This window comes from Ischnura elegans, chromosome 9 (assembly GCF_921293095.1).
Source record: "Ischnura elegans chromosome 9, ioIscEleg1.1, whole genome shotgun sequence".
Taxonomy (NCBI): Eukaryota; Metazoa; Arthropoda; class Insecta; order Odonata; family Coenagrionidae; genus Ischnura; species Ischnura elegans.
The window spans coordinates 85526453-85546233 of record NC_060254.1 but is presented as its reverse complement, the minus strand read 5'-3'; the positions used below and the strand labels follow the sequence as shown (position 1 = coordinate 85546233).

The 19781-nt window shown below is 38.3% G+C and overlaps 1 protein-coding gene across 1 annotated transcript; it reads right to left on the bottom strand.

The window, feature by feature from the left end:
- Positions 1 to 891: 891 nt before the first annotated feature.
- Positions 892 to 15510, bottom strand: LOC124165725 (cysteine sulfinic acid decarboxylase). Its single transcript, XM_046543210.1, has 8 exons — positions 15160 to 15510; positions 10913 to 11143; positions 10238 to 10478; positions 6723 to 6942; positions 5548 to 5695; positions 4650 to 4899; positions 4344 to 4538; positions 892 to 1582 (listed from the first exon to the last, which is right to left on the bottom strand). Exons 1-8 carry the CDS (start codon positions 15306 to 15308, stop codon positions 1409 to 1411), a joined length of 1608 nt encoding a protein of 535 aa, XP_046399166.1. The 5' UTR covers positions 15309 to 15510; the 3' UTR covers positions 892 to 1408.
- Positions 15511 to 19781: the final 4271 nt, after the last annotated feature.

Here is a 19781-nt window from a genome sequence, read left to right as displayed (position 1 = left end):
AATTCGCTGCATGGAAGCTGCGTGAGATTTTCACACAATTCCTTAACCCTTGTCTTACCATAATGTGGTCTATCTGAATTCTCCCCACATCCCCTGGACTTTTCCATGTGTACCTTCACCATTTATGATGATTGACCCATGTTTTTGTGATGAATAATTTGTTTATCCGGCAAAATTCTGCTGCTTTTTTCTCCTGCAGTTCTGCATTCCTAGTCCAAAATCTCCTATGTAGTGTCCATCCCTCCCCTCCCCGACTGAGGATTTCCAGTCCCCCATCACTACTAGATTTTTCTTCCACCAGGTTTCTCTGATTATTTCCTCGAGCTGCTCATACACCTCATCTACAGTCCAGCCTGCGAGAGTTGTCCGATGACCGTTCAAAAGGAGGGGCGGAGAACCCAGCGCCAGCACGGTTTGCAGCCAATCGCTGTCCTCCAAACGCACCTCACACCCTTGCCTAGTCATACAACGTTGTCACGTGCATATGAAGCACCGAAAAAAGCCTGAACCACCAAAGCAAGTCCTTTCTTCGAATCACTAAAACAAAGGATTCTGCCATTGGGTCCTTCAAGCTCGTCGTCCTATCTGGTTCCTTTCTTAAGGGAAGCCTTTTGTTTACATGTGAAGTGGGCATTTCCCTTTCTTACCTGGCAACCTTGCCCCCTACTCCTTTTGCCTGTCATCGGACAACTCTCGACGGCCGGACTGTACTTCTTCCTCCCCATGTTTACTAGTGGGAATGTAAACTTGAACCACCACAAGGTAGGTGGGGTTTGCTTCAATTTCTACCACCAAAAGCCATACCTGGTAGGCATAGCAAATATGTCACTTAAAATATAAGATTCCTCTATATCAAGATTTCAATTCATTACAGAAAAACTGGATCTTTTCAGTTAAAGAAAAAATATATTTTCTCATAATGTACACAATAAATACAGAGGACTAAATTTTCTTAATTGACATTAATGCGCAATCATCACAATTTTGTACCTCAATGCATGTTGCTCTCATGTCCAGAGTAGCCACTATGCAGATTTAAAAAAAATTTTAGGAGGGATACAACGTGGAAACATGAGTCTCAATAAATAGATACAGTGATACTTCCTAAACCACCAATAAGGAAGCCTCATTTCATTTTTAAAGTCAACAAGGTAAAATCTACTTTTTCTATGACGTCATTTATGCTTTTGACATATAAAAATAAATATATATTTGCAAACTGAAATAGTTCAAGAGAAAATCTTTCAGTAAGCGTCTCTAAAACTTCTAAATCATCTACTAGTACATTTATGACGCACTAGTTATGTAATAAAAATATACATTCTATTCATTTGTATTTACACAAAGTCTTACACTGGTTGAAGCATTAATCTTACTTAGCCAAATTAGCTGCACAAATGCAGAAGTCTTATAACTCCCTCCCTAGCCTTTCAATTTCTTCTATGAAGAAGTCCATGTCATTGTGGGTTAGAGCAGAGTTTTGTAGAACCAGGCGGAAAAAATTTGGTAGATTGCCTTGAGGTTGGTAAGTTATCATCATGGTCCCATGGCGCATCATTAGCTCCTTTATTCTTGGTGCAACCTACGGATGTAGAGGTAATAATACATAAGTTTATATCACCACATTAAAAGCCGAGTCAATACATGGTCATAAATGCATCCCTGATCAGTGTGCAGTGAGGGGGGGGGGGGGAGTTTTGGGACATCCCCCCCCCCAGAGCTCAGTGAATTTTTTATTAAAAAAAATTTATTGTGACAAGTGTTGTAATTAATATTAGGGGGACGGATGACTTGCAAACAAACATTCAAACTCACCATTGATCTAAGTTTTCCCCAGCATATCACGCTTACCCTGGTGAGCATTCCATACCTCCTAGACCCCAGTATTTGTTATGCCTATAACCCCCCCCTAGCCTTGATTTCTAGGGAGGCCTCTGTCACTGACCATTTTTATTTAAAGCTATAAAGAGACAATTGCCAAATGTTTAAATGGCAATTCTCACATCAATTACCATGGCTGTATTAGGAATTGGTCTCAAAGTTGAGAACCAATCTTTTATGTTTTGAGAGAAAATGATTTGAAGTACATATCCCCTATGACTATAATTTAATTCCTAAAATTTTAAAGGCCTTCACTGAGTGCCTTTATTGACCTTCCCAGCAAATTTTCCTGGCCATCATGGCCTGAATAATCTAAAACAATACCACCTCTTAGGTCATATTCCAGAAGCAGACTCAACCTTGAATTCTCCAGGGCAGATCCAAGATTTCTTTCTTGGGGGGGGGGGGGGGGGGGGGGGAGGGAAACAAGCATAAGGCCGTATCTAGGATTTTATTCTGGGGGGGCACAAGGATACCTCTTAATACAAAACGAACGCAATCATAATGGGACTGTATTAAAAATCTTTCATATTATTGAGGGTCCGGGTGGGGGGCACATGCCCCCATGCCCCACCCCTGGATCTGCCTATGTAAGATCTCACTCAACCTTGGTGGTTCACATATCAAACAAGTTGACTGAGTGAGAGTTTATATTCAAGAAACTACATACTTCAACAACTCAGTTGAGCTAGATTAACTGAGGTAAACAAAGAAAAGACGACAAGAAAAGAAGACATTAAGGTAAAATTTACAAAATAATACCTTAACTATAACTATTTGAATTCATAACCTCCTCATCATCAAAAACTCATTACTGGAGTACACTGTAAAATTGTGGAAGTTTTTTTACTAAAGATAATTCACTTGTACCTAGTACCATGAGCCTCTGTATAATTGCCTTGGGAATTAAAGAACCTGGATAGCATAGTGGTTTGGAAAGCCAAAGGTTCAATTTCCAGTCCAGGGAAATTTCTCACGGCAATTCTTGGAAACGATATTTCATTTTAAAAATGTGAGGCAACGGTGGTAGACATCTTGAAATATGGAGACCCAATTTGAGTTTGGACATAGAAAAATATATTGTTATACCAATGTGGCAACCAAGTCTAGTTTGGGTTTTGAATTAGTTTGAGTTTGGAATAAGACTTAAATAGCATTCTGGAATATCCATCCCTTAGTCTGGATCATCACGGAACAGGGACTTAGGTCTCATAGTCACACCTTCGTAAAACTTTCAAATATCTAATGTAAATTAAGTTTTAGAGCACTCCACTTAGGGGAAGACAAAGGATATCTTCTTCGATGCTCTAAAATTCCGTTCTACCAGAATTACAATAAAATATTATTCAGCGATAAAAAAAAACCTTGCTATTTCACCGGTCGAATTGCAAACAATATACATTTATAGAGTTTGGTGCCTAAAGCACGACTCACTCTTGTCAGTATTGATTTCATGAAAAACTTTTGATCAGATCATAGTGAGTGATAATTGCGATTTGCTGATTTGAGAGTACATCTTTGTGCTTTGATTAATTAAGTGTTGTATTTGATTTAATTACCAATAGATTGTAAGTGACACCAGTGGCACAGCGAGGGGGGGTTTTGGGAGATAAAACCTCCCCCAGAGCTCGGAGAAATTTTTAAGTTTAATCCATTTTACTTAATTGGATTGATATAACTAATAGAATTATAGTGTAAGGACGAATAAAATATACCTCAGGAAGCCGTAAAACTCACCATTTTGAACCTTTTTATCTTTAAAATTCCGCAATTTATTATTCTCGCACCTATCGCTTATCCTGGTGGGTATACCATATCCCCAAACACCCCGCCGTTAGTTGCACATAAATCCCACCAGCCATAATTCCTAGCTGCACCCCTGAGCGACACCATAGCATATCCCTTTCACTACAACCAGCACTAAGCTAAATCATTCATGACATTGTCGTAACAATTGGATATCTATTGGGGGCTTATATTGGGATGTGGCCTGCAGTAGACTAACTCAGTCTTTCCTACTCTACGTAAAGTTTTAAGAATACAGTTCCCACATCCAATCAACATTTATCCAATTATGAAGTATCAGGTGTTTATATATTTACAGTGGCGAATTTAAGGACAATAACACTTACACATATCTTCCCATATGCTTACATTATCACAGGAGATTTCACAAGAGCGGTGATCCCAACAAACCCTTTGGTTGAATGGCTTTTACAAGGACATAACAAAAAATATAAATTCCCAGTACGAAAGAGGTCAATGAAATACTACATCTCATAGCAAGAAGGAAAGTTGATGCAGAGAAAAGCATTCCTCCTGAGATTCAATACAATCACAATTATAATGCATGCACAAGGGTAATACGCTCACACTCTCCAGGGGTCAACACAAAAACTTGACCAAAAATTATTTCCATGGAATGTAAACCATGTAAAAAATTGCATTTCATTTAAACATACCTTATGTAATTTTTCATTGAATCCAGAATTGCCTTCTTCGCCCCTCAAACTCTGGGGTATAAACCAAAAACAAATGTTGGTGCACTGAGGCTCTGGAACAACCAGCTTGAATCCTTCCCTATGTCGTATTTTCTCAGTGAAGTATGCAGCATTTTCAAATACTGCATCAATATGCTTTTCAAATCCACGTGTTCCCTGTAATAATGTAATGAAGAAATCTTAGCAAAGGCAATTTCAAAAATATTTTCGAAAGTGCTATATAATTTTCAACATGAACTTTTCCTATTTCTGCTTGTCAATTCTTACCTTTGCCTTCCACATGAACCAAAATTTGAGAACATCAGGCCTCCTCCCACACTGAACATGTTTATCTCCTGTGTCAAGGTTTGTGTCATAGAACTTGTCCTTTTGAAACAGATAACATGCAGATGTTGAATGAGTGGCCGAGAGAATCCCAGGAGAGCCATTTTGACTCCTCCCTTTCCTCACATGGAAAGTGGAGCACTGCTGAGGTGCAGACAGCAATTTATGTGGATTCCAGGTAACAGAGTCTGCACTGTAGTTGAATAAGAGATTTTCACCATCAGTTTTTTGTCATTTAGACTAGAATCGTGACCTTCCTCTGCACACTTGTATAGTAAACCTGACCCACACCCAGTACCATGTCTGACTTAGGTCAAGTGTTCAGGCCCCAAACATAAGTACATCACAGTTGGAATAAAGAACTTAAAAAGATTAACAATGGAATATATTTGTTAAATATGCAGTTAATAGTTTGATTTGACCATTACATTTATAAAAATCAATTTTTAATTCCTTAAAATTTAACATTAACTGATTCAAAACTCTCAATTTTATTTGTTAACTTCTGCAAAAGATGCAGAAAGAAAACTGCAAGATCACTGCCGGATATTGCCATTATAATGGAGATTTCCAAATCTAAATTCATTTGATGTGATTAAAATTCTTTCTACTGTAGAGAGACACACCCCAATTATATTCTGACTCATTGACGATGGGCTGCCTACAGCCTGGGATTGGCAGAATGTAGTGTATCATTTATCATTAATATGATACCAAACAGATGTCAATTGATGACAGCTAACACAAATATATCGGCATGGGCATAGAACTTTACTTTGAATGAGAGAGCCTGTTTTGCAGTTATGAAATTAACTCAGATTTAATAACAAAAATTACTTACCGTTCAATTCCAGATAGTAAGTGCCGGTGCTTCTTTGACATTAAAGCTCCCCCACCCCAAGCGGCGTCGACATGGAGCCAGAGTTTGTATTTCTCACAAATATTGGCGATTTCAGGAATAGGATCAAAGGCTCCTATTACAGTTGTTCCTAAACAAAAAATATTTCATCCCATTAGAGCTTTTTAAGAGTTGCCCTCCATAGAAAATAATTGTAAGTTCTAACACATTTTTAAGCCGATGATCTAATGACAACTGTTTTCCTCATCTATGAGCCAAACTCATTATGTAGTCATTTTATCATACTATGCAACAGTAAAGAACCAACATTTGCATGATATTTATGTGCCAATGCATTAATTATTGTGTATTTACTTGTGTTTGATGAAGTTATTGTCAGTGTTAGTTGCTAAGTGGATACTAAAAAGGCCATTGAAAAATGCAGCACACAGTCATACAGAAATAAGGGCATTGTCTGAAGGAATTTTCATTGTATACAGTTTCAATATACCTCATTGAATTTCCTTTCCTTTTATTATTAAATTTATTACAGTTGTGCTGGGATGTATTAATACTAACGTACATCCATGAGTCAGCATTTTTAATGCATGTACTGATGGAACTTCAGGCCAAACTTCCATTATCTTCTCTTCATTTGCAGAAGGTATGTCCATAAAGGTGGACATAAATTACCACACGTCCTCATCTCAACCGTAAAGATACTTAACATTGTTCAGAGATATCTCATGTCCCCAAATTAAGGTATGTATCTTATAAAAAAATATATATCTTTAAAAAATATATATCTTTAAAAAATAATAGTTATAAGAGGTTATATCCTCTTATACATAATATATTGAATGATTTGAACATGGTGTATCTTTTATGCTAAAGAAAGGAAACCTAGGGAAGTTTTTCACCAGTCCATCGCTTCCTTGGAAATGGATATTCAATTAAGTTTCCCCAGACAATGATCTAATGATCTCAGGTATGACAGTCTGTATCTGCATCATGAGTCTAGCTCTCTCGTGTGATTATTAATTGATAGAATAGAGAAATCTGTAGACTCACCAATTGCACCACGTTAATATTAAGTAATCATCACAGAACAAGATTTTTTGGTCACCATGAAATTGCTACCAGAGGGAAGAACAGTCACGAAAAAATTCAGACCTTACCAGCAGTAGCCGAAACCATGAAGGGCACTTCTCCTGCATCCACAGATAATTTGATGCACCTCTCAAGGTCTTCTGTATCCATCTGCCCTCTTTCATTACATTTTACAAGGTGAACAAAATCAGAGCCGAGTCCAAGTAGAGAGGCCATCTTGGCAATGGAATAATGTGCATCCTCTGATGTAAACAAGGACAACTGTGGTAAACCATGTAATCCCTTGGTCTGAAAAAAATATACAGCTCGTTAGTGATTATGTATTAGAAATAGCTTGGCATAGTAAAAATGTGGAAATTTATTTACAATAAGCGAACTGAAGAAAATATCCTAAGGAAAGTATCCAATACCTAATGATAAATGATACATCTCATTAGGCAAATTAAAATTTAAGAGCAGTTGCATTAAAAAAATCATGTGAGGGACTTTAGGGAGAGCAGGAGAGATCTGGACAAGAAATCTACCCTATTGCTGTACATGTATCATTTATGACAGTAAGAATGTGGTAGTCAAAGAGGAAATGAGTTAAATTTTACAGGGAGAGAGTTGGTATATCATTGATCTGATTGATTCCTTATGGTGGCTTTAGTAAAAAGACTCAACTAAAAACTGGAGATGGAGATGAGGGGGTAAAAGAGTGAGCAGAACACTATACACATTAGGGTGGTGCGAAAAAAGTCAAGTTGTAAATTCAGTGTCGTAATAGCGCGGAAAAGTTGCGATACGTTAGTACAAGAAAAACAAAAAAAGAATTATTAAAATCGGACATCATCTTCCGATCCCGCAAAGCACCTGAAAAAATGACAAAAATGAAAAAAAAATGGTTTTTTTGGTTGTACAAAAAATTAAATAAACTTTATATTTTTTAACGCTATTGCTAAAAATGATTACAAATAGTATAGGTTATTAGTAATATATACATATTCATGGCTTCAAACAAATATATCCGATCGCGAAAAATCATTAAAAATGTATAAAAATTGCAAATTAGCCGATTTTTCAGAGTTGTGTAATAATTACTTGAGGTAATATTTTAGTCTAATATACATGTTTGATTATGCAGCTCTTCCTTTATTAAGATATGATTTAATAATATTTAAACATCCCAGAACTCTCCGGGGGGAGGTGGCCTTACTTCGGGTTCAACCCTTTCCCTTCCCTCAATCCAACCAATTAGAGTTAGTGCTACTTACAATATTAACATTTTTGGTCCTACTTTTAGCTTTTAGTTTTTGAACGCTACTTTATACTACGATTTGGTGGTGAAGTCTGACATAATGGACCTTGATTTGAATATAGCCCTAATAAATCCATCTCTGGATAGATAACCACAAAGCTAAAGCTGTCACCAATTTCACTCACGACTCCACTGCTTGCGTGTGACATGGGAAGATTTAAAATCCCAATCTGTTTTATCGCCTGATTCAATGAAGGAAGCTACTTCTTAATTGATCATTCTCCGAGGAAGAGGTGGAGTAGATATTTTTACTATATTCCGGTCAATCAATTCCATATATTCAGTTGCTTTGAATTCCATGGTAGGATTAATTAAGTTTCCGATGGGTTTGCCTTTTGGTTAAGTCTGTGGCTTTTAATACTCTTTTTAGCCCTTGCTCTCTAACGTGCCTTCTATAATAAAAAAACCATCGCCATCAATACGTTCTCTGGTTGAGCAAAGTAAGAGTTCCGTTCAATAACCGGGAAAACTACTTTATTTTAATCTTAAGTCAAGAATCAAGAGGTTTCTATTGCTCTGTACACACGAACAGGCATGTAAGGTTTAAAATAAAAGTAACTACGTCTTTAAAAGCATCTGAGGGGTTTTCGGAACTTACGTAAAGTCGGAGAACTCGATTTGGATAGGTAAGCCATCTAGCATGTGAAAATGGTCCTGGATCACGGTTTGCTAAGTCATTTGGAAAGTCACCACAAATAATTGCTTGACTTATGTTAATAAGGTATCTTTGGCCCTTGCTCAAAATTTATCCATCCACTTGTAGAATTTCATATTCAATTGTTTGGAAATGCAGTATTGGAAGCTTTCCATAATCATTCAGTTTTATAATTCCCACTTAAAGATTTTTGGCCAGTTAATTCACCATCCAAATACTGAAAAACATGGCGGCAAAGTAATTAAATGAAATGAAGTAAACAAACTGCCCACTGCAGAGGATGTCCAATGTGTTCTTCGATCTCTCTCATAGTGCCACCTTTATATCCAATGTTGGTGCTGTGCCATCACAGCAAACTAAATCTAAGTACTTCAACGATACTCCTTGATCAGAGAAATGAGATAATATGAAGGCCAAATGTCTTTAGCAGACCCGAAGCTTGGATAAACATGACTTACATACACAGAGGACGGTTCTTTTATTAGGGAATGGTGTTCCTCTTTAACTGTCCAGCGGTACTCCTTCGAATCAATAATTTCTATTACTAGGGTATCGTCTATCCTTCCCTCCAAGTATTACCCGTGTAGTTCACCTAAATCAATTTTCAATCACAATGCAAAGCTGTAGTTTGTAATTTTACCCATCTGGATTTACTGTAAATCGCTTTTAGTATTTTTCCTTTCCCTTCTAATATCACATCATTCAATGAACTTGAAGTATCTCCTTCAGTTATAACACCAATGTCTTCACGTGCACTTGATTCTATAACAGCAGCTGCACGGTCACAATCATAATGCAAAGCTGTAGTTTGTAATTTTACCCTCATTTGCCGTGGTGACAAATTTTTCTTGGATGTACTAGCTATAGACATTTAATCTTCAAAGTCATCAAATTGCTCCTTGATTGTTAAATTTTGCGTGGCGTCATTTAAAACCTCAACATCTTCACTCTCCATTTCAACAGGGCTAACATGCTGCCTTTTTAAAGCACAATTTTGCCTTTCAAGTCTAGTGGTCAGCTATATTGTCACCTTTTGATCTACTGGATTAACTAAAACTTCACTAAAATTTGTCATAAGTAATTATTACATAACTCTGAAAAATCGGCTAATTTGCAATTTTTATACATTTTTAATGATCTTGTGCGATCGGATATAACTGTTTAAAGCCATGTATATGTATGTATTACTAATAATCTACACAATTTGTAATGATTTTTAGCTATAGCGTTAAAAAATATAGTTTATTTAATTTTTTTTACAACAAAAAAAAACATTTTTTTTTCATTTTTGTCATTTTTTCAGGTGCTTTGCGGGATCGGAAGATGACGTCCGATTTTAATAATTCTTTTTTTGTTTTTCTTGTACTAACGTATCGCAACTTTTCCGCGCTATTACGACACTGAATTTGTAACTTGAGTTTTTTCGCACCACCCTAATACACATCCTTAAATTTCATGGCAAATGAAACTGAAGAAAACCAATGTCACAAATCTATGCACATAATGACCTGAATTTGATTGTAAATATATCTTACTTTACATGACGAACTCCATCACCATAAATGCACCATCAATGGATTTAAAAAAATATTTATATAATAATAATTACCATTTATCTAATATCACCTCACCTTGACTTCAGGAAATGCATTGAACCTGGCGCAACTAATTGCATATCCATTGGCCATTGATCCACCAGGACAGAATATACTATCACCCTCGTCGCCATCTGAGCACCATCCCAGTATCTCTCTCATCTCATGGAGGACTACTTCTTCCATGAGAGTGAATACTGGAGCAACTTCGTATGTGTAAACACTCCCATTGAGAGCATCAGTTGCCCACTGACCCACCAAGCCATATGGATCTAGGCTGTGAAAGAAAGGAATACATAATGATACACCATAACATTAGACAAATTTAGTTACCCAGATCAGTGGTGCAGCGAGGGGGGGGAGGAGGAATTGCGGGGGATAAAACCCCTCCCCAGAGCTCAGAGAAATTTTTATTTAATCCATTTTACTTAATGGATCATTATTACTTATCGAATAGTGTTTGGATTATTCAAATATCCCTCAGAAAGCCATAAAACTTGCCATTATGAACCATTAATCTTAAAATTTTTCCGGCAACGCCCAATTACCCTGGCAGGTATGCAATACCCCCACATGCCTGAGTATTAGTTGTGACTAAAAACCCCCCCTAGCCTTAATTCTTAGCTGCACCCCTGGCCCTATTCTAACAGCAACATTTGTGCAGCACATCATGGTGCAAAAGTACATTCTAAGCTTATAATATTAATTTACCTTGAAAACAGCTGATTCACAAAATGAGGATGGCCAGTCTTCACACTGTACTTAACAACATCACTCAGCAATCCCAGCAGTTTCTCATGAGTTTCACCCTCATCTTTCATGTACAAGTCAACCTCTGAAGCAAGTTTCATTGGCTCCCTCCATTCTAACACTTTGGAGTTTACATTTGTTCCTCCAAACACTGCATCCTTTAGCAATAAATCCACTGCATCTCTTAAAAACCTGAGGTTAGAAAAAAAAATGCAGCTGTAAAATCTTAGCTATGCGACAGAGTTCAAAGACACTGTGCGGAGTCCATAGAAGAGATTACTTTATTTGTTCAAAGAGAAAAATTATAATATGCACATAGAACGTCAAATAATTGCAGTACTTAATATACACAACAGAATCAAGGTATAATCACTCATTGTGTACTCTAGTAAAAAAGTTTGTGGTTTTGTGAGAAGGTTTTGTTTTCATTGTTGCAAAAAATTTGCTGGTATAAAGAGTTCAAATAATTCAAAGCTATGAATATCTGTCCCTTGAGTGCAATTACTCAAATACCCCAGCTGAATGTCCATACACAGCATTAGGATAATAGAGTTTCAAAGATTAAATTTCATGAGAATAAGCAGCTCAGAACATGATCACGAGGAGAAATGCTTATTACAGCTGTGGGCACATGTCCATAGTTGGGGGGGGTGAGGCAGATTGGGTGCCATCTGACCCGGATACTTGCCCCCCAATAACGTATACTTGTTGCCTGACCTAACATATCCCCCCCCGGCCAACAATCCTGGCTACGGCCCTGCATGGGCACCAGTAGAAAAGTTGTCTGGGGATGCATTCAGTGCCGCCCCTGGGGGGTATGTTGTAATGTGTAGCGATAACCCATTTTCTTAAATAATAAAACGACAGTAAGTAAGATAAGGACTTTTAGTTCGCATCTGAAATTTTTCATCTTCTGAAAACACACTTCATGAAAATAAAATAAGACTACAATCATTTCCTATAATTTTTCATGGTCAAGGGGGACGCAAGTACTACACCCAAATTCCGACGCCCATGATTGCAGCAAGCCAATTTTAGAAAACCAACCATAGCAACAGAATCGGGGTTTGGGCACACTGCGGATTAGGATTGGCTGAACTGCAGCACATAATGAGAAAAAAATAAGTAATATGGGAAAATTTTCCCATTCATCGAAACTCTGGGTTGAATGGGCCATTACAAGTTGAAAATCCAAAATTATAACATTGTTCTTTCTATAAAATAGTATAAAACAACACCACGAAAGGGATTTCCAATTGGTTGAGATTGGATTATTTCCAAGCAAAAAGACGACTGTTCCGTTTAAATTTAAGTATTTAGGCGGGCCAATAGGGTGGTTTCCTATTATTTTTTTATTGCCTAAATCGAAAGATTATTACTCCTTGAGTACGCATTTCACGCTTTTAGATTTTTAAATGACGATATCTATTTTTCGCGATTAAATGAAAAGTGAAAATTTTCAAGCGCGCGAAAACGCGACGCGTAAGTATGAATGCCAGGAAATCGGAAATCTCTCCGTGTGACGTATTTCTGGTTCCCGCTGCCGCCCTGTGAGGTGACCTTGAGGTGAGTTGAGCGCTGATACGACGCAGGCTGCTAGCGGGTAGCTGAGTACCCAGCTGGCTGGTAGCGCTTGGCATAAATAAGGATTATTAATCCTTATCAAATGAAGAAAACTTTCCGACCTTAGCCAGTTTTAATAGGTGATTATTAAGAGATGTTTCCCTGAGCTCTGTGCCTCATGCATGCATTTGTAATCTCAGACGATGTATAACTCCTATCTTCTCGTATAGAAACGAGGTCCCTGTGACGTCACGTGGAGTGGAATCGCATGGGCGCCAATCTGGCCTTTTTCAAATGAGGATAAAAATGGACCACTGCCATTCGTCTAAACCGGTATTTCTAAAACTAAATAATTTGTATATTATGAATACAGTAATGGCGGGTAACGAATCGCAATCAATGCCTTCCGTTTTCTTTGATGAAGGAAACTACCCTATTGAATTATGAAATGGTGTGTGCCTCATAATTTTCTTAGTACCCATGTTCAATGAAAGTTTTTAAGGTAATTGATTTTTTATACACATATTTCATTGAATGATTACCAATATCAGGTAAAAACTTCGATGAGTCGAGAAATTGATGAAATACTACAATAGGACATGAGTGTATAATTAATTCAAATTAGAAAATCATTTATATTAAATATCATTATTTTGATATTGGCAACTCAATTTCAATGTGGCATCTGAGCATAAGCGCACATATATGCATCTAACACGACGGAGATACGAGATATCAGTTCCAGGAGGCAGAGTGCTACATGCGTTTAAATTAGTTATCTCCGAAAAAAATTCACTTTTTGCTCAGCAGAAACCAATCCCTTTGCTGAAGTTTTATGGCATTCGCACTCCTTCGCCAATGAAGGTGCATGAACGAACTTTAGTCCATCTCCGTCGATTGCCTTGATAACTTTCGGTCGCAAGTACTTCTTGACAGCTTCTTCGGAAATTTATTTCAAAAGGTCTTACGGAGCAAATAACTCGCCATTTCAATCAGTGACGAATGTACAGGAATTTAGTATATGCATATCCTAGCATATACCTACCCAATGAAAGTGAGATGAAGTGAAAAATCTTACATTCTTTTTCATTGCGTAGACTTCATTAACTATCACCGAAGGTTGACCTCTGTGCTGGAAGGCTTATCCGTTAATTTCACTGTTTTTTGTGTATTTTAATAGCAGAAATTTCAAGTATATTTTGCTTTTAATTTGAATACAAATCGTAAACCCTTGTTGTATATTGATCTCTTTTTTCCCGCAGTGTAGTATGTACTTTGGTAACTTCACGTCCAGTCGAATTTTTATTCCACTGCCATTACCCCAAAATTTTCACTAAAAATTTTGCAAAAAATTCTATGTTACTTACAATTTTTTCGCCCGCACTGTAAAATTGGGTGCATTCATCAAGTCCGATTTAAGCCGAAAATTAAATTCATATATATGACCAAGCAATTCAACAAAGCCTATTGTTAATAGAATACTAAAAATAATATGAATAAAAAAATCATGTTTCAGTGGTTTACAAGGAGATGGGAGAGACAAGGAAATAATGTGCCATGGCAGCCAAACGGGACTAATGCGACCGTCATTCGAGGGGAGACATCCCAAGGCGGCGACGGCCCTTTGTTCCTAGCGAGGTGGCCGCTACACCGTTAAAATCTCCGTTCTCTATTCCGTGGAATATTCCGAAAATCTAGAACAGTTGCCAGCTTACACTGTGCGGCGGTAAGCACATTCAAGTGTCAGATCAATCGCTCGGCGGTTAGTCTAATCGCTTAGACTAATTTTAACACTTTCCATAATTGAAAAAACTTCATTTTTCAAAGAAATATTATGTAAATTCACGATTTTTCAATATTTTGTTATTTTTTGAAGCATGGTTGTTATGTTTTTATTTTTCAGGGGAGGGGGTCCGGACCCCCAGGCCTCCCCACTGGCTACGCCACTGAGCAAGACCAAAGCCGCGCATCGGACGCATTAGAATATTTTATTTAGAATTGCAATACATCTGAAGGAGAGAGAATATCTACCTCTGTGAAATCGGATTTCCTCTAAGACGAGTATTCCGATTTCTGCTCGTGAAATATGAAAGCGTAGCCAGCATTGGAATAGACAGGTAATTCCTATGAAAGAGCCCGGTTGAAGCGTTATGTTTGAGTCCTCATATGATATGGCAAGAAGTTCATTTGACGGGATTAAGATCAAATCTTATTGCCACAGAAGTGGATAGTACCAAGGATAGTCCCATTATTTAAAAAGAATTAAATACACAGATATATTCATGGATAAGGGAATATCAGTACATGAAAATGAGATGCGACACCTAAGGAACATCGGCAGCAGGATAGCAAACCTACACGATTTTTCGACACAATCATAATAATATCAACTGCAAATGTCGACTAGAAGTTTTACCGGGCTTCGCACAGAGCCATTGAGTTTGTAAATGCACCAAGAACCGATTTTACGAATGTAAAGGCCAAGAAAACTTCATAAATACGATCCGCCTGGAATCCATGAATTCATTAACGACTCAACTAGAATTCTTCACTAATAAATCATTACTTCACCCTAGTATAGTAGTTTGGTCTTTCGAGCCTACGCAATTGTTCACAGACACCAAATAAAACTGTGAATAACTTACTTTTCGTGTTTCGCCTTGTCGGGCTGCGATGTGTACGTGCAAGCGTCCTGCGACGGCCTCCGGCGGCTCTTCGCCTCCGCATTCAACCACGGCGACTCGTCTACCACGGTGGGCTGAAGGAACTGCGAGGACTCCGCGGCCGTCGGCATCTTGGCTGTACTGCTCAGTGATGGTCGAGGGTGTCTGGCTGGCGACTGCGGGAAGCAAGGAACGAAGCGGCCCTCATAAGGTGCCCGCGGCCGTCGAAGGACGGGGGTGGGGGCTGCACTGGGGGCGGGTGGGAGAGTTGAGGTGGGGGAAGAGAACAGCGCCAGTGGAACCCCGAACCAATCAGGACTGCCATTAGGAGTACCTGCCGATTTCCCCTAACGATTTAGCCAAGGAGACGACGTGAATCACCAAGAAAAACCACCCACGAACGTAAGTAGGTGGCTTGGTCAGGTTGGCGGGATTTCGATTCCGGACGGTAGTTTGTGTTCTGGACGATCGACCTCCCACTCATTACAGGGTCTTGAAATGCTATTTTGACACGGGTCCTCGCAATGAATTTCGGGAGAGAAACTGGGCGAGGAGACTAGATGGTACCACCTCCCTCTTCTCCCCACTCTGGGTGACGTCCACAGCTTTCTATCCATAAGGATTCGATTCCGGCCACTGGAATATAAGAATTATACTATTCGTATGACCTAAATGACAATATTACGTTGTATGTCACAAAAAACTTCAACTAAATTGTTAAAGCTTTATTAAAGTTACTATGTTTTTACACGGAACCACAAAGTTAATTTTGACATTTACATAATGCATGAGTTCTGCAGAGAAAGGCTTGTGACCCTCGATGATCCCGGTATTACATTGTACATATTCAAACCCTTTACGAACATGCTCGATGGGATTTGCTTTGTTTCACGTGCTGAAGAGTAAATGAGTAGGAGCTGAAGACACAACTAACCGCAAGAAAGGGTTATTGGTGGCGCAAAGATAATAATACTAATATATATTTTACTTTCATTCCTATTTCCTTTCAAGATCCCCATTCTCTCCCTCCCAGACTGTCCCCGACGTAGACGACCTACGCTACTGCTTGCGTCTGCAAATATCCAAAACGTTGGGCATTTATCTCATTCACATCGGAGGAAGCTAGAGGGGAATTTAGGAAGAAATGGTATTTCTCTTCTGAGTGGAAAATGGGTGGGGATGGAAATAAATAACGGATCTTGAGCCGTTAAGTTTCGGATTTTGTAATACTAAAATTTTGCCACCTTAGGTATCATAGAATGGCGCATATTTTCCGAAGTCATGATGGTAAATTCCATTCCTTGACCAGGTCTTTTTTCTGCTATTTTTCTCACGGAAACATAAATTAAGCCACTTTCCTAGGCTTGATAAGAGGAACATCGAATTAAAGGAATATCAGTAAAATTGAAATAAATACATGATTTATAAAATGGGAAACGTTTGAAATATGGAAAAGAATATTTTTTCCGAATTTTCACTTTCATTCGCCATGCTATACAAAATTTTCAGCAGATCCGAAAACAGATAGGGAATTCATGATAGTGGTGTTGGATTTCGAAACGTTGGCACTTAACTGCGAGATGTTCAAGTGAGAGGCAAGAGGGCGGGAATTTAGGGAATAACTTTTCTAAAAAATCTATACTTGAAGTTACAATGAAACGATTGAAGCCTATGCCAGCCTATGAAGTGGCGGACGTGAGCAGGGATTTTAGCACTAGTCAAGCGGTCTTTCCACCATGTTCCCCTTAGTTCACCATTGAATCTCCTGCGGAACATCCTTAAGTAAAACTGAGATACTGCACACACCAGGAAAACATTCAAACATTGGGCAAAACGAATTCCCCGCGACTTCCGAAAGCGAAACGATTACAAAAAAAATCCTTACCATTGAGGCCAATTAGACCGTTATTGTGGAGCACATCAATTGGTCACCTTGACTCGTGATCCTTTCTCTTTACACGGGAAGGAAATGTGCTCGTTGATTTTTTTCATCTGAGTGACTTCAAACATCAGCCTGGAAAATGCATTCACTGGAAAAAGTGTGCGCAGATTGCTCTGTGGGCATATCTTGGTTTGGGACAGAAAGCTATCATACATCCAGGAGTGGTCACTCTGTCAGTGGCGCAGCGAGGGGGGGTTTTGGGGGTTAAACCCCCCCCCCCCCCAGAGCTCAGAGAAATTTTTTAATTTAATCCATTTTACTTAATGGATTAGTATAGATTATATAAAAGTGTTAGGATTAATCAACTATTCCTCAGAAAGCCGTAAAACTCGCCATTTGGAACCATTAACCTAAAAAAATTTCTGGAGGAGGGCCCCCGCAACTCCCACTTACCCTGGCGGGTATGCAATACCCCCACACCCCAAAGTATTAGTTGCGCCTAAAACCCCCCCTAGCCTTAATTTTTGTCTGCGCCTCTGCAATCTGTCAATCACAATCAGTGCTTCAACACGAAGATTTGGTAGGAGAGTTGAGGGTAAATGTAAATTTGAGAGATTTGTGGAGCTGAGAGGCCACTGACTTTAAGCTTTCCGTCCTACATTTCCTGGAATACGCATTAGGAAATCCACATTTTTATGAATCCATGATAATTGATAAAGACAGTATTCATACTCTTGTATAAGCTTTCGTTAACTGTTGATTAATACAACCTTGTGGCGACTAGGGGGGGCTCGGAGTTCAAGCCTCCGCAAAATGTTACGAAGATACGGGCTCAGGAGGACTAATACAACCCTCTTTACGTTTCACTTTGTCTTTCTGTCGACTTTGTCAGCATTTGCCTGTTTCTGAAATATGAACAGTTCGTTTCTCAGAAGTTTCTGAGGTAAAATTTTCAAATTTACGCGATAGAAATTTATGTAGAATATTTCTAAATAACGCAAGGAACTCTACGGAAAACTTCGTCGATGCCGCAGAAGTTCCTTCTCTAAGGAAAAATGGTTCACGTTCCGTTGAAATGCGTAGAAAATTTTCCGTATAATAAACGTGGACGCCCTACTTGACTGTTTCCGTACAATCTGTTCCGTAGAAAAGCATTCGGAGTTCCTTTTCTAAGGTTTTTACAGGACAAGGGTCCATGCTCCGAAGAACATGAAGTATGTGTGTTAAATGGGCAATCCACACTGATACGAATGCTTCTACCACAGAACAATGGAATTCCCTTACTTCGTGATCTTTAAGAGACCTTCACAATATGGCATTGCCATCTACGGGTGATTTAGAATATATGATTATGGCTGCCATTTTGCTTGATATTCACCCAGATTCAATTATCGCACGATAGATCTTAATAACATAAATTTTCCTTACAAGGCCATTACGCCAGAAGGAAGCTCTTTGCTATAATTCACGGAATTTTTTACTTTTTCCTTACCAAATGCGATTTCTGAGAGGAAAAATGGAAATAATGATTATTGTTCCCCTAAAATGAATTACTATACTTATCACAATCTGGCCCTAAAAGGAGTGAAATAAAAGGTGACGAATCGGGACTTCGGTGAGGACATGCTATGCTAATGCTAATAATTGGTAATCGTCTACAACAGGGGTTCCCAAACTTTTTTGTACCACGCTACACAGATCAGCTTTCCATTTTGTAATACCCTATTTCCACGGTGCCGTACATACCAACTCCTATTTGTACAAGTACTTGTACCCGCACAAGTATGTGCCTACTTGATACAGTGAGTAGGTAGATTATTTTGTTCACTGTTGAATGCGGGAAACGCAGAATGGAAATATTACAATTATGAAAACTTAGAAAGAATTTATTTCAAAGATCTGAGGAAATTATTTTTGTAATTTTTTTATTTATTTCATTTGGGTGTCACGCCCCCCCTGAACTTTCTCCACGCCCCCCCAGGGGGGCGCGCCCCCCAGTTTGGGAACCCCTGGTCTACAATATAGCTATACTTGTAGCACAAGGTAATATGGTGATGCAGTGATCTGAGAAAATAATTTAAAAGCCATAGGTCATGCGCTCCAATCTTTCTCCTGTTGTATTTCCTTTCGTTTATAAAAAAATATTTATCCTTAAATAGCGCTTAAAAATTTTCTAAAACATTTTTTATGATTTTTAAATTTAAATTTTCATAATCGTGCAACAATAAAATTATGATAAGGAATCTATACTGACAGTTCTAAGGAATTTTGTAGAACTCTACAGGTGCTACAAAGGAATTTTGTGGAACAGTAATGCTAGGGAGTTCCGGAGAACTTCTACGGAGCCTGTGAGAAATTATGTAAAAATTACTCTTAAAAAATGTTTCAATACTTTAAGTAATTGTGAGCAAAGCCAGAGGAATTCGGTAGAAAACGATATAAGGAATTTATACGGAATTTTATAGCAGTGTAAGCAGAGGCAAATGTTGAACAACGTCTAAAGTATGTACTCTCAGGTTTTCAAATGATATCCAAAATGTTAAGGGAGTAATTCATCGCCATAAAAGAGCGATCGAGTGGGAGCCGAGAGGCCTGAGTACTTAGTTTGTAAACTTACTGCTGCGTACTTCGTTAGTGTAAACTCTAGAAATGAACTCCCACCTCCGAAAGGCATTCCCCGCCAAGGTGAAGTTTTCTAAAAAGTATTTACGGATCCAGCTGT

What these genes read in the sequence shown, in the direction of transcription:
- LOC124165725 (XM_046543210.1), bottom strand. Translation starts at nt 15,308, where the DNA reads ATGCCGACGGCCGCGGAGTCCTCGCAGTTCCTTCAGCCCACCGTGGTA. An exon ending in GACAAGGCGAAACACGAAAA is followed by an intron (nt 11,144 to 15,159) that starts GTAAGTTATTCA and finishes TTCTAACCTCAG; the next exon opens with GTTTTTAAGAGATGCAGTGG. An exon ending in GTGAATCAGCTGTTTTCAAG is followed by an intron (nt 10,479 to 10,912) that starts GTAAATTAATAT and finishes TTTCTTTCACAG; the next exon opens with CCTAGATCCATATGGCTTGG.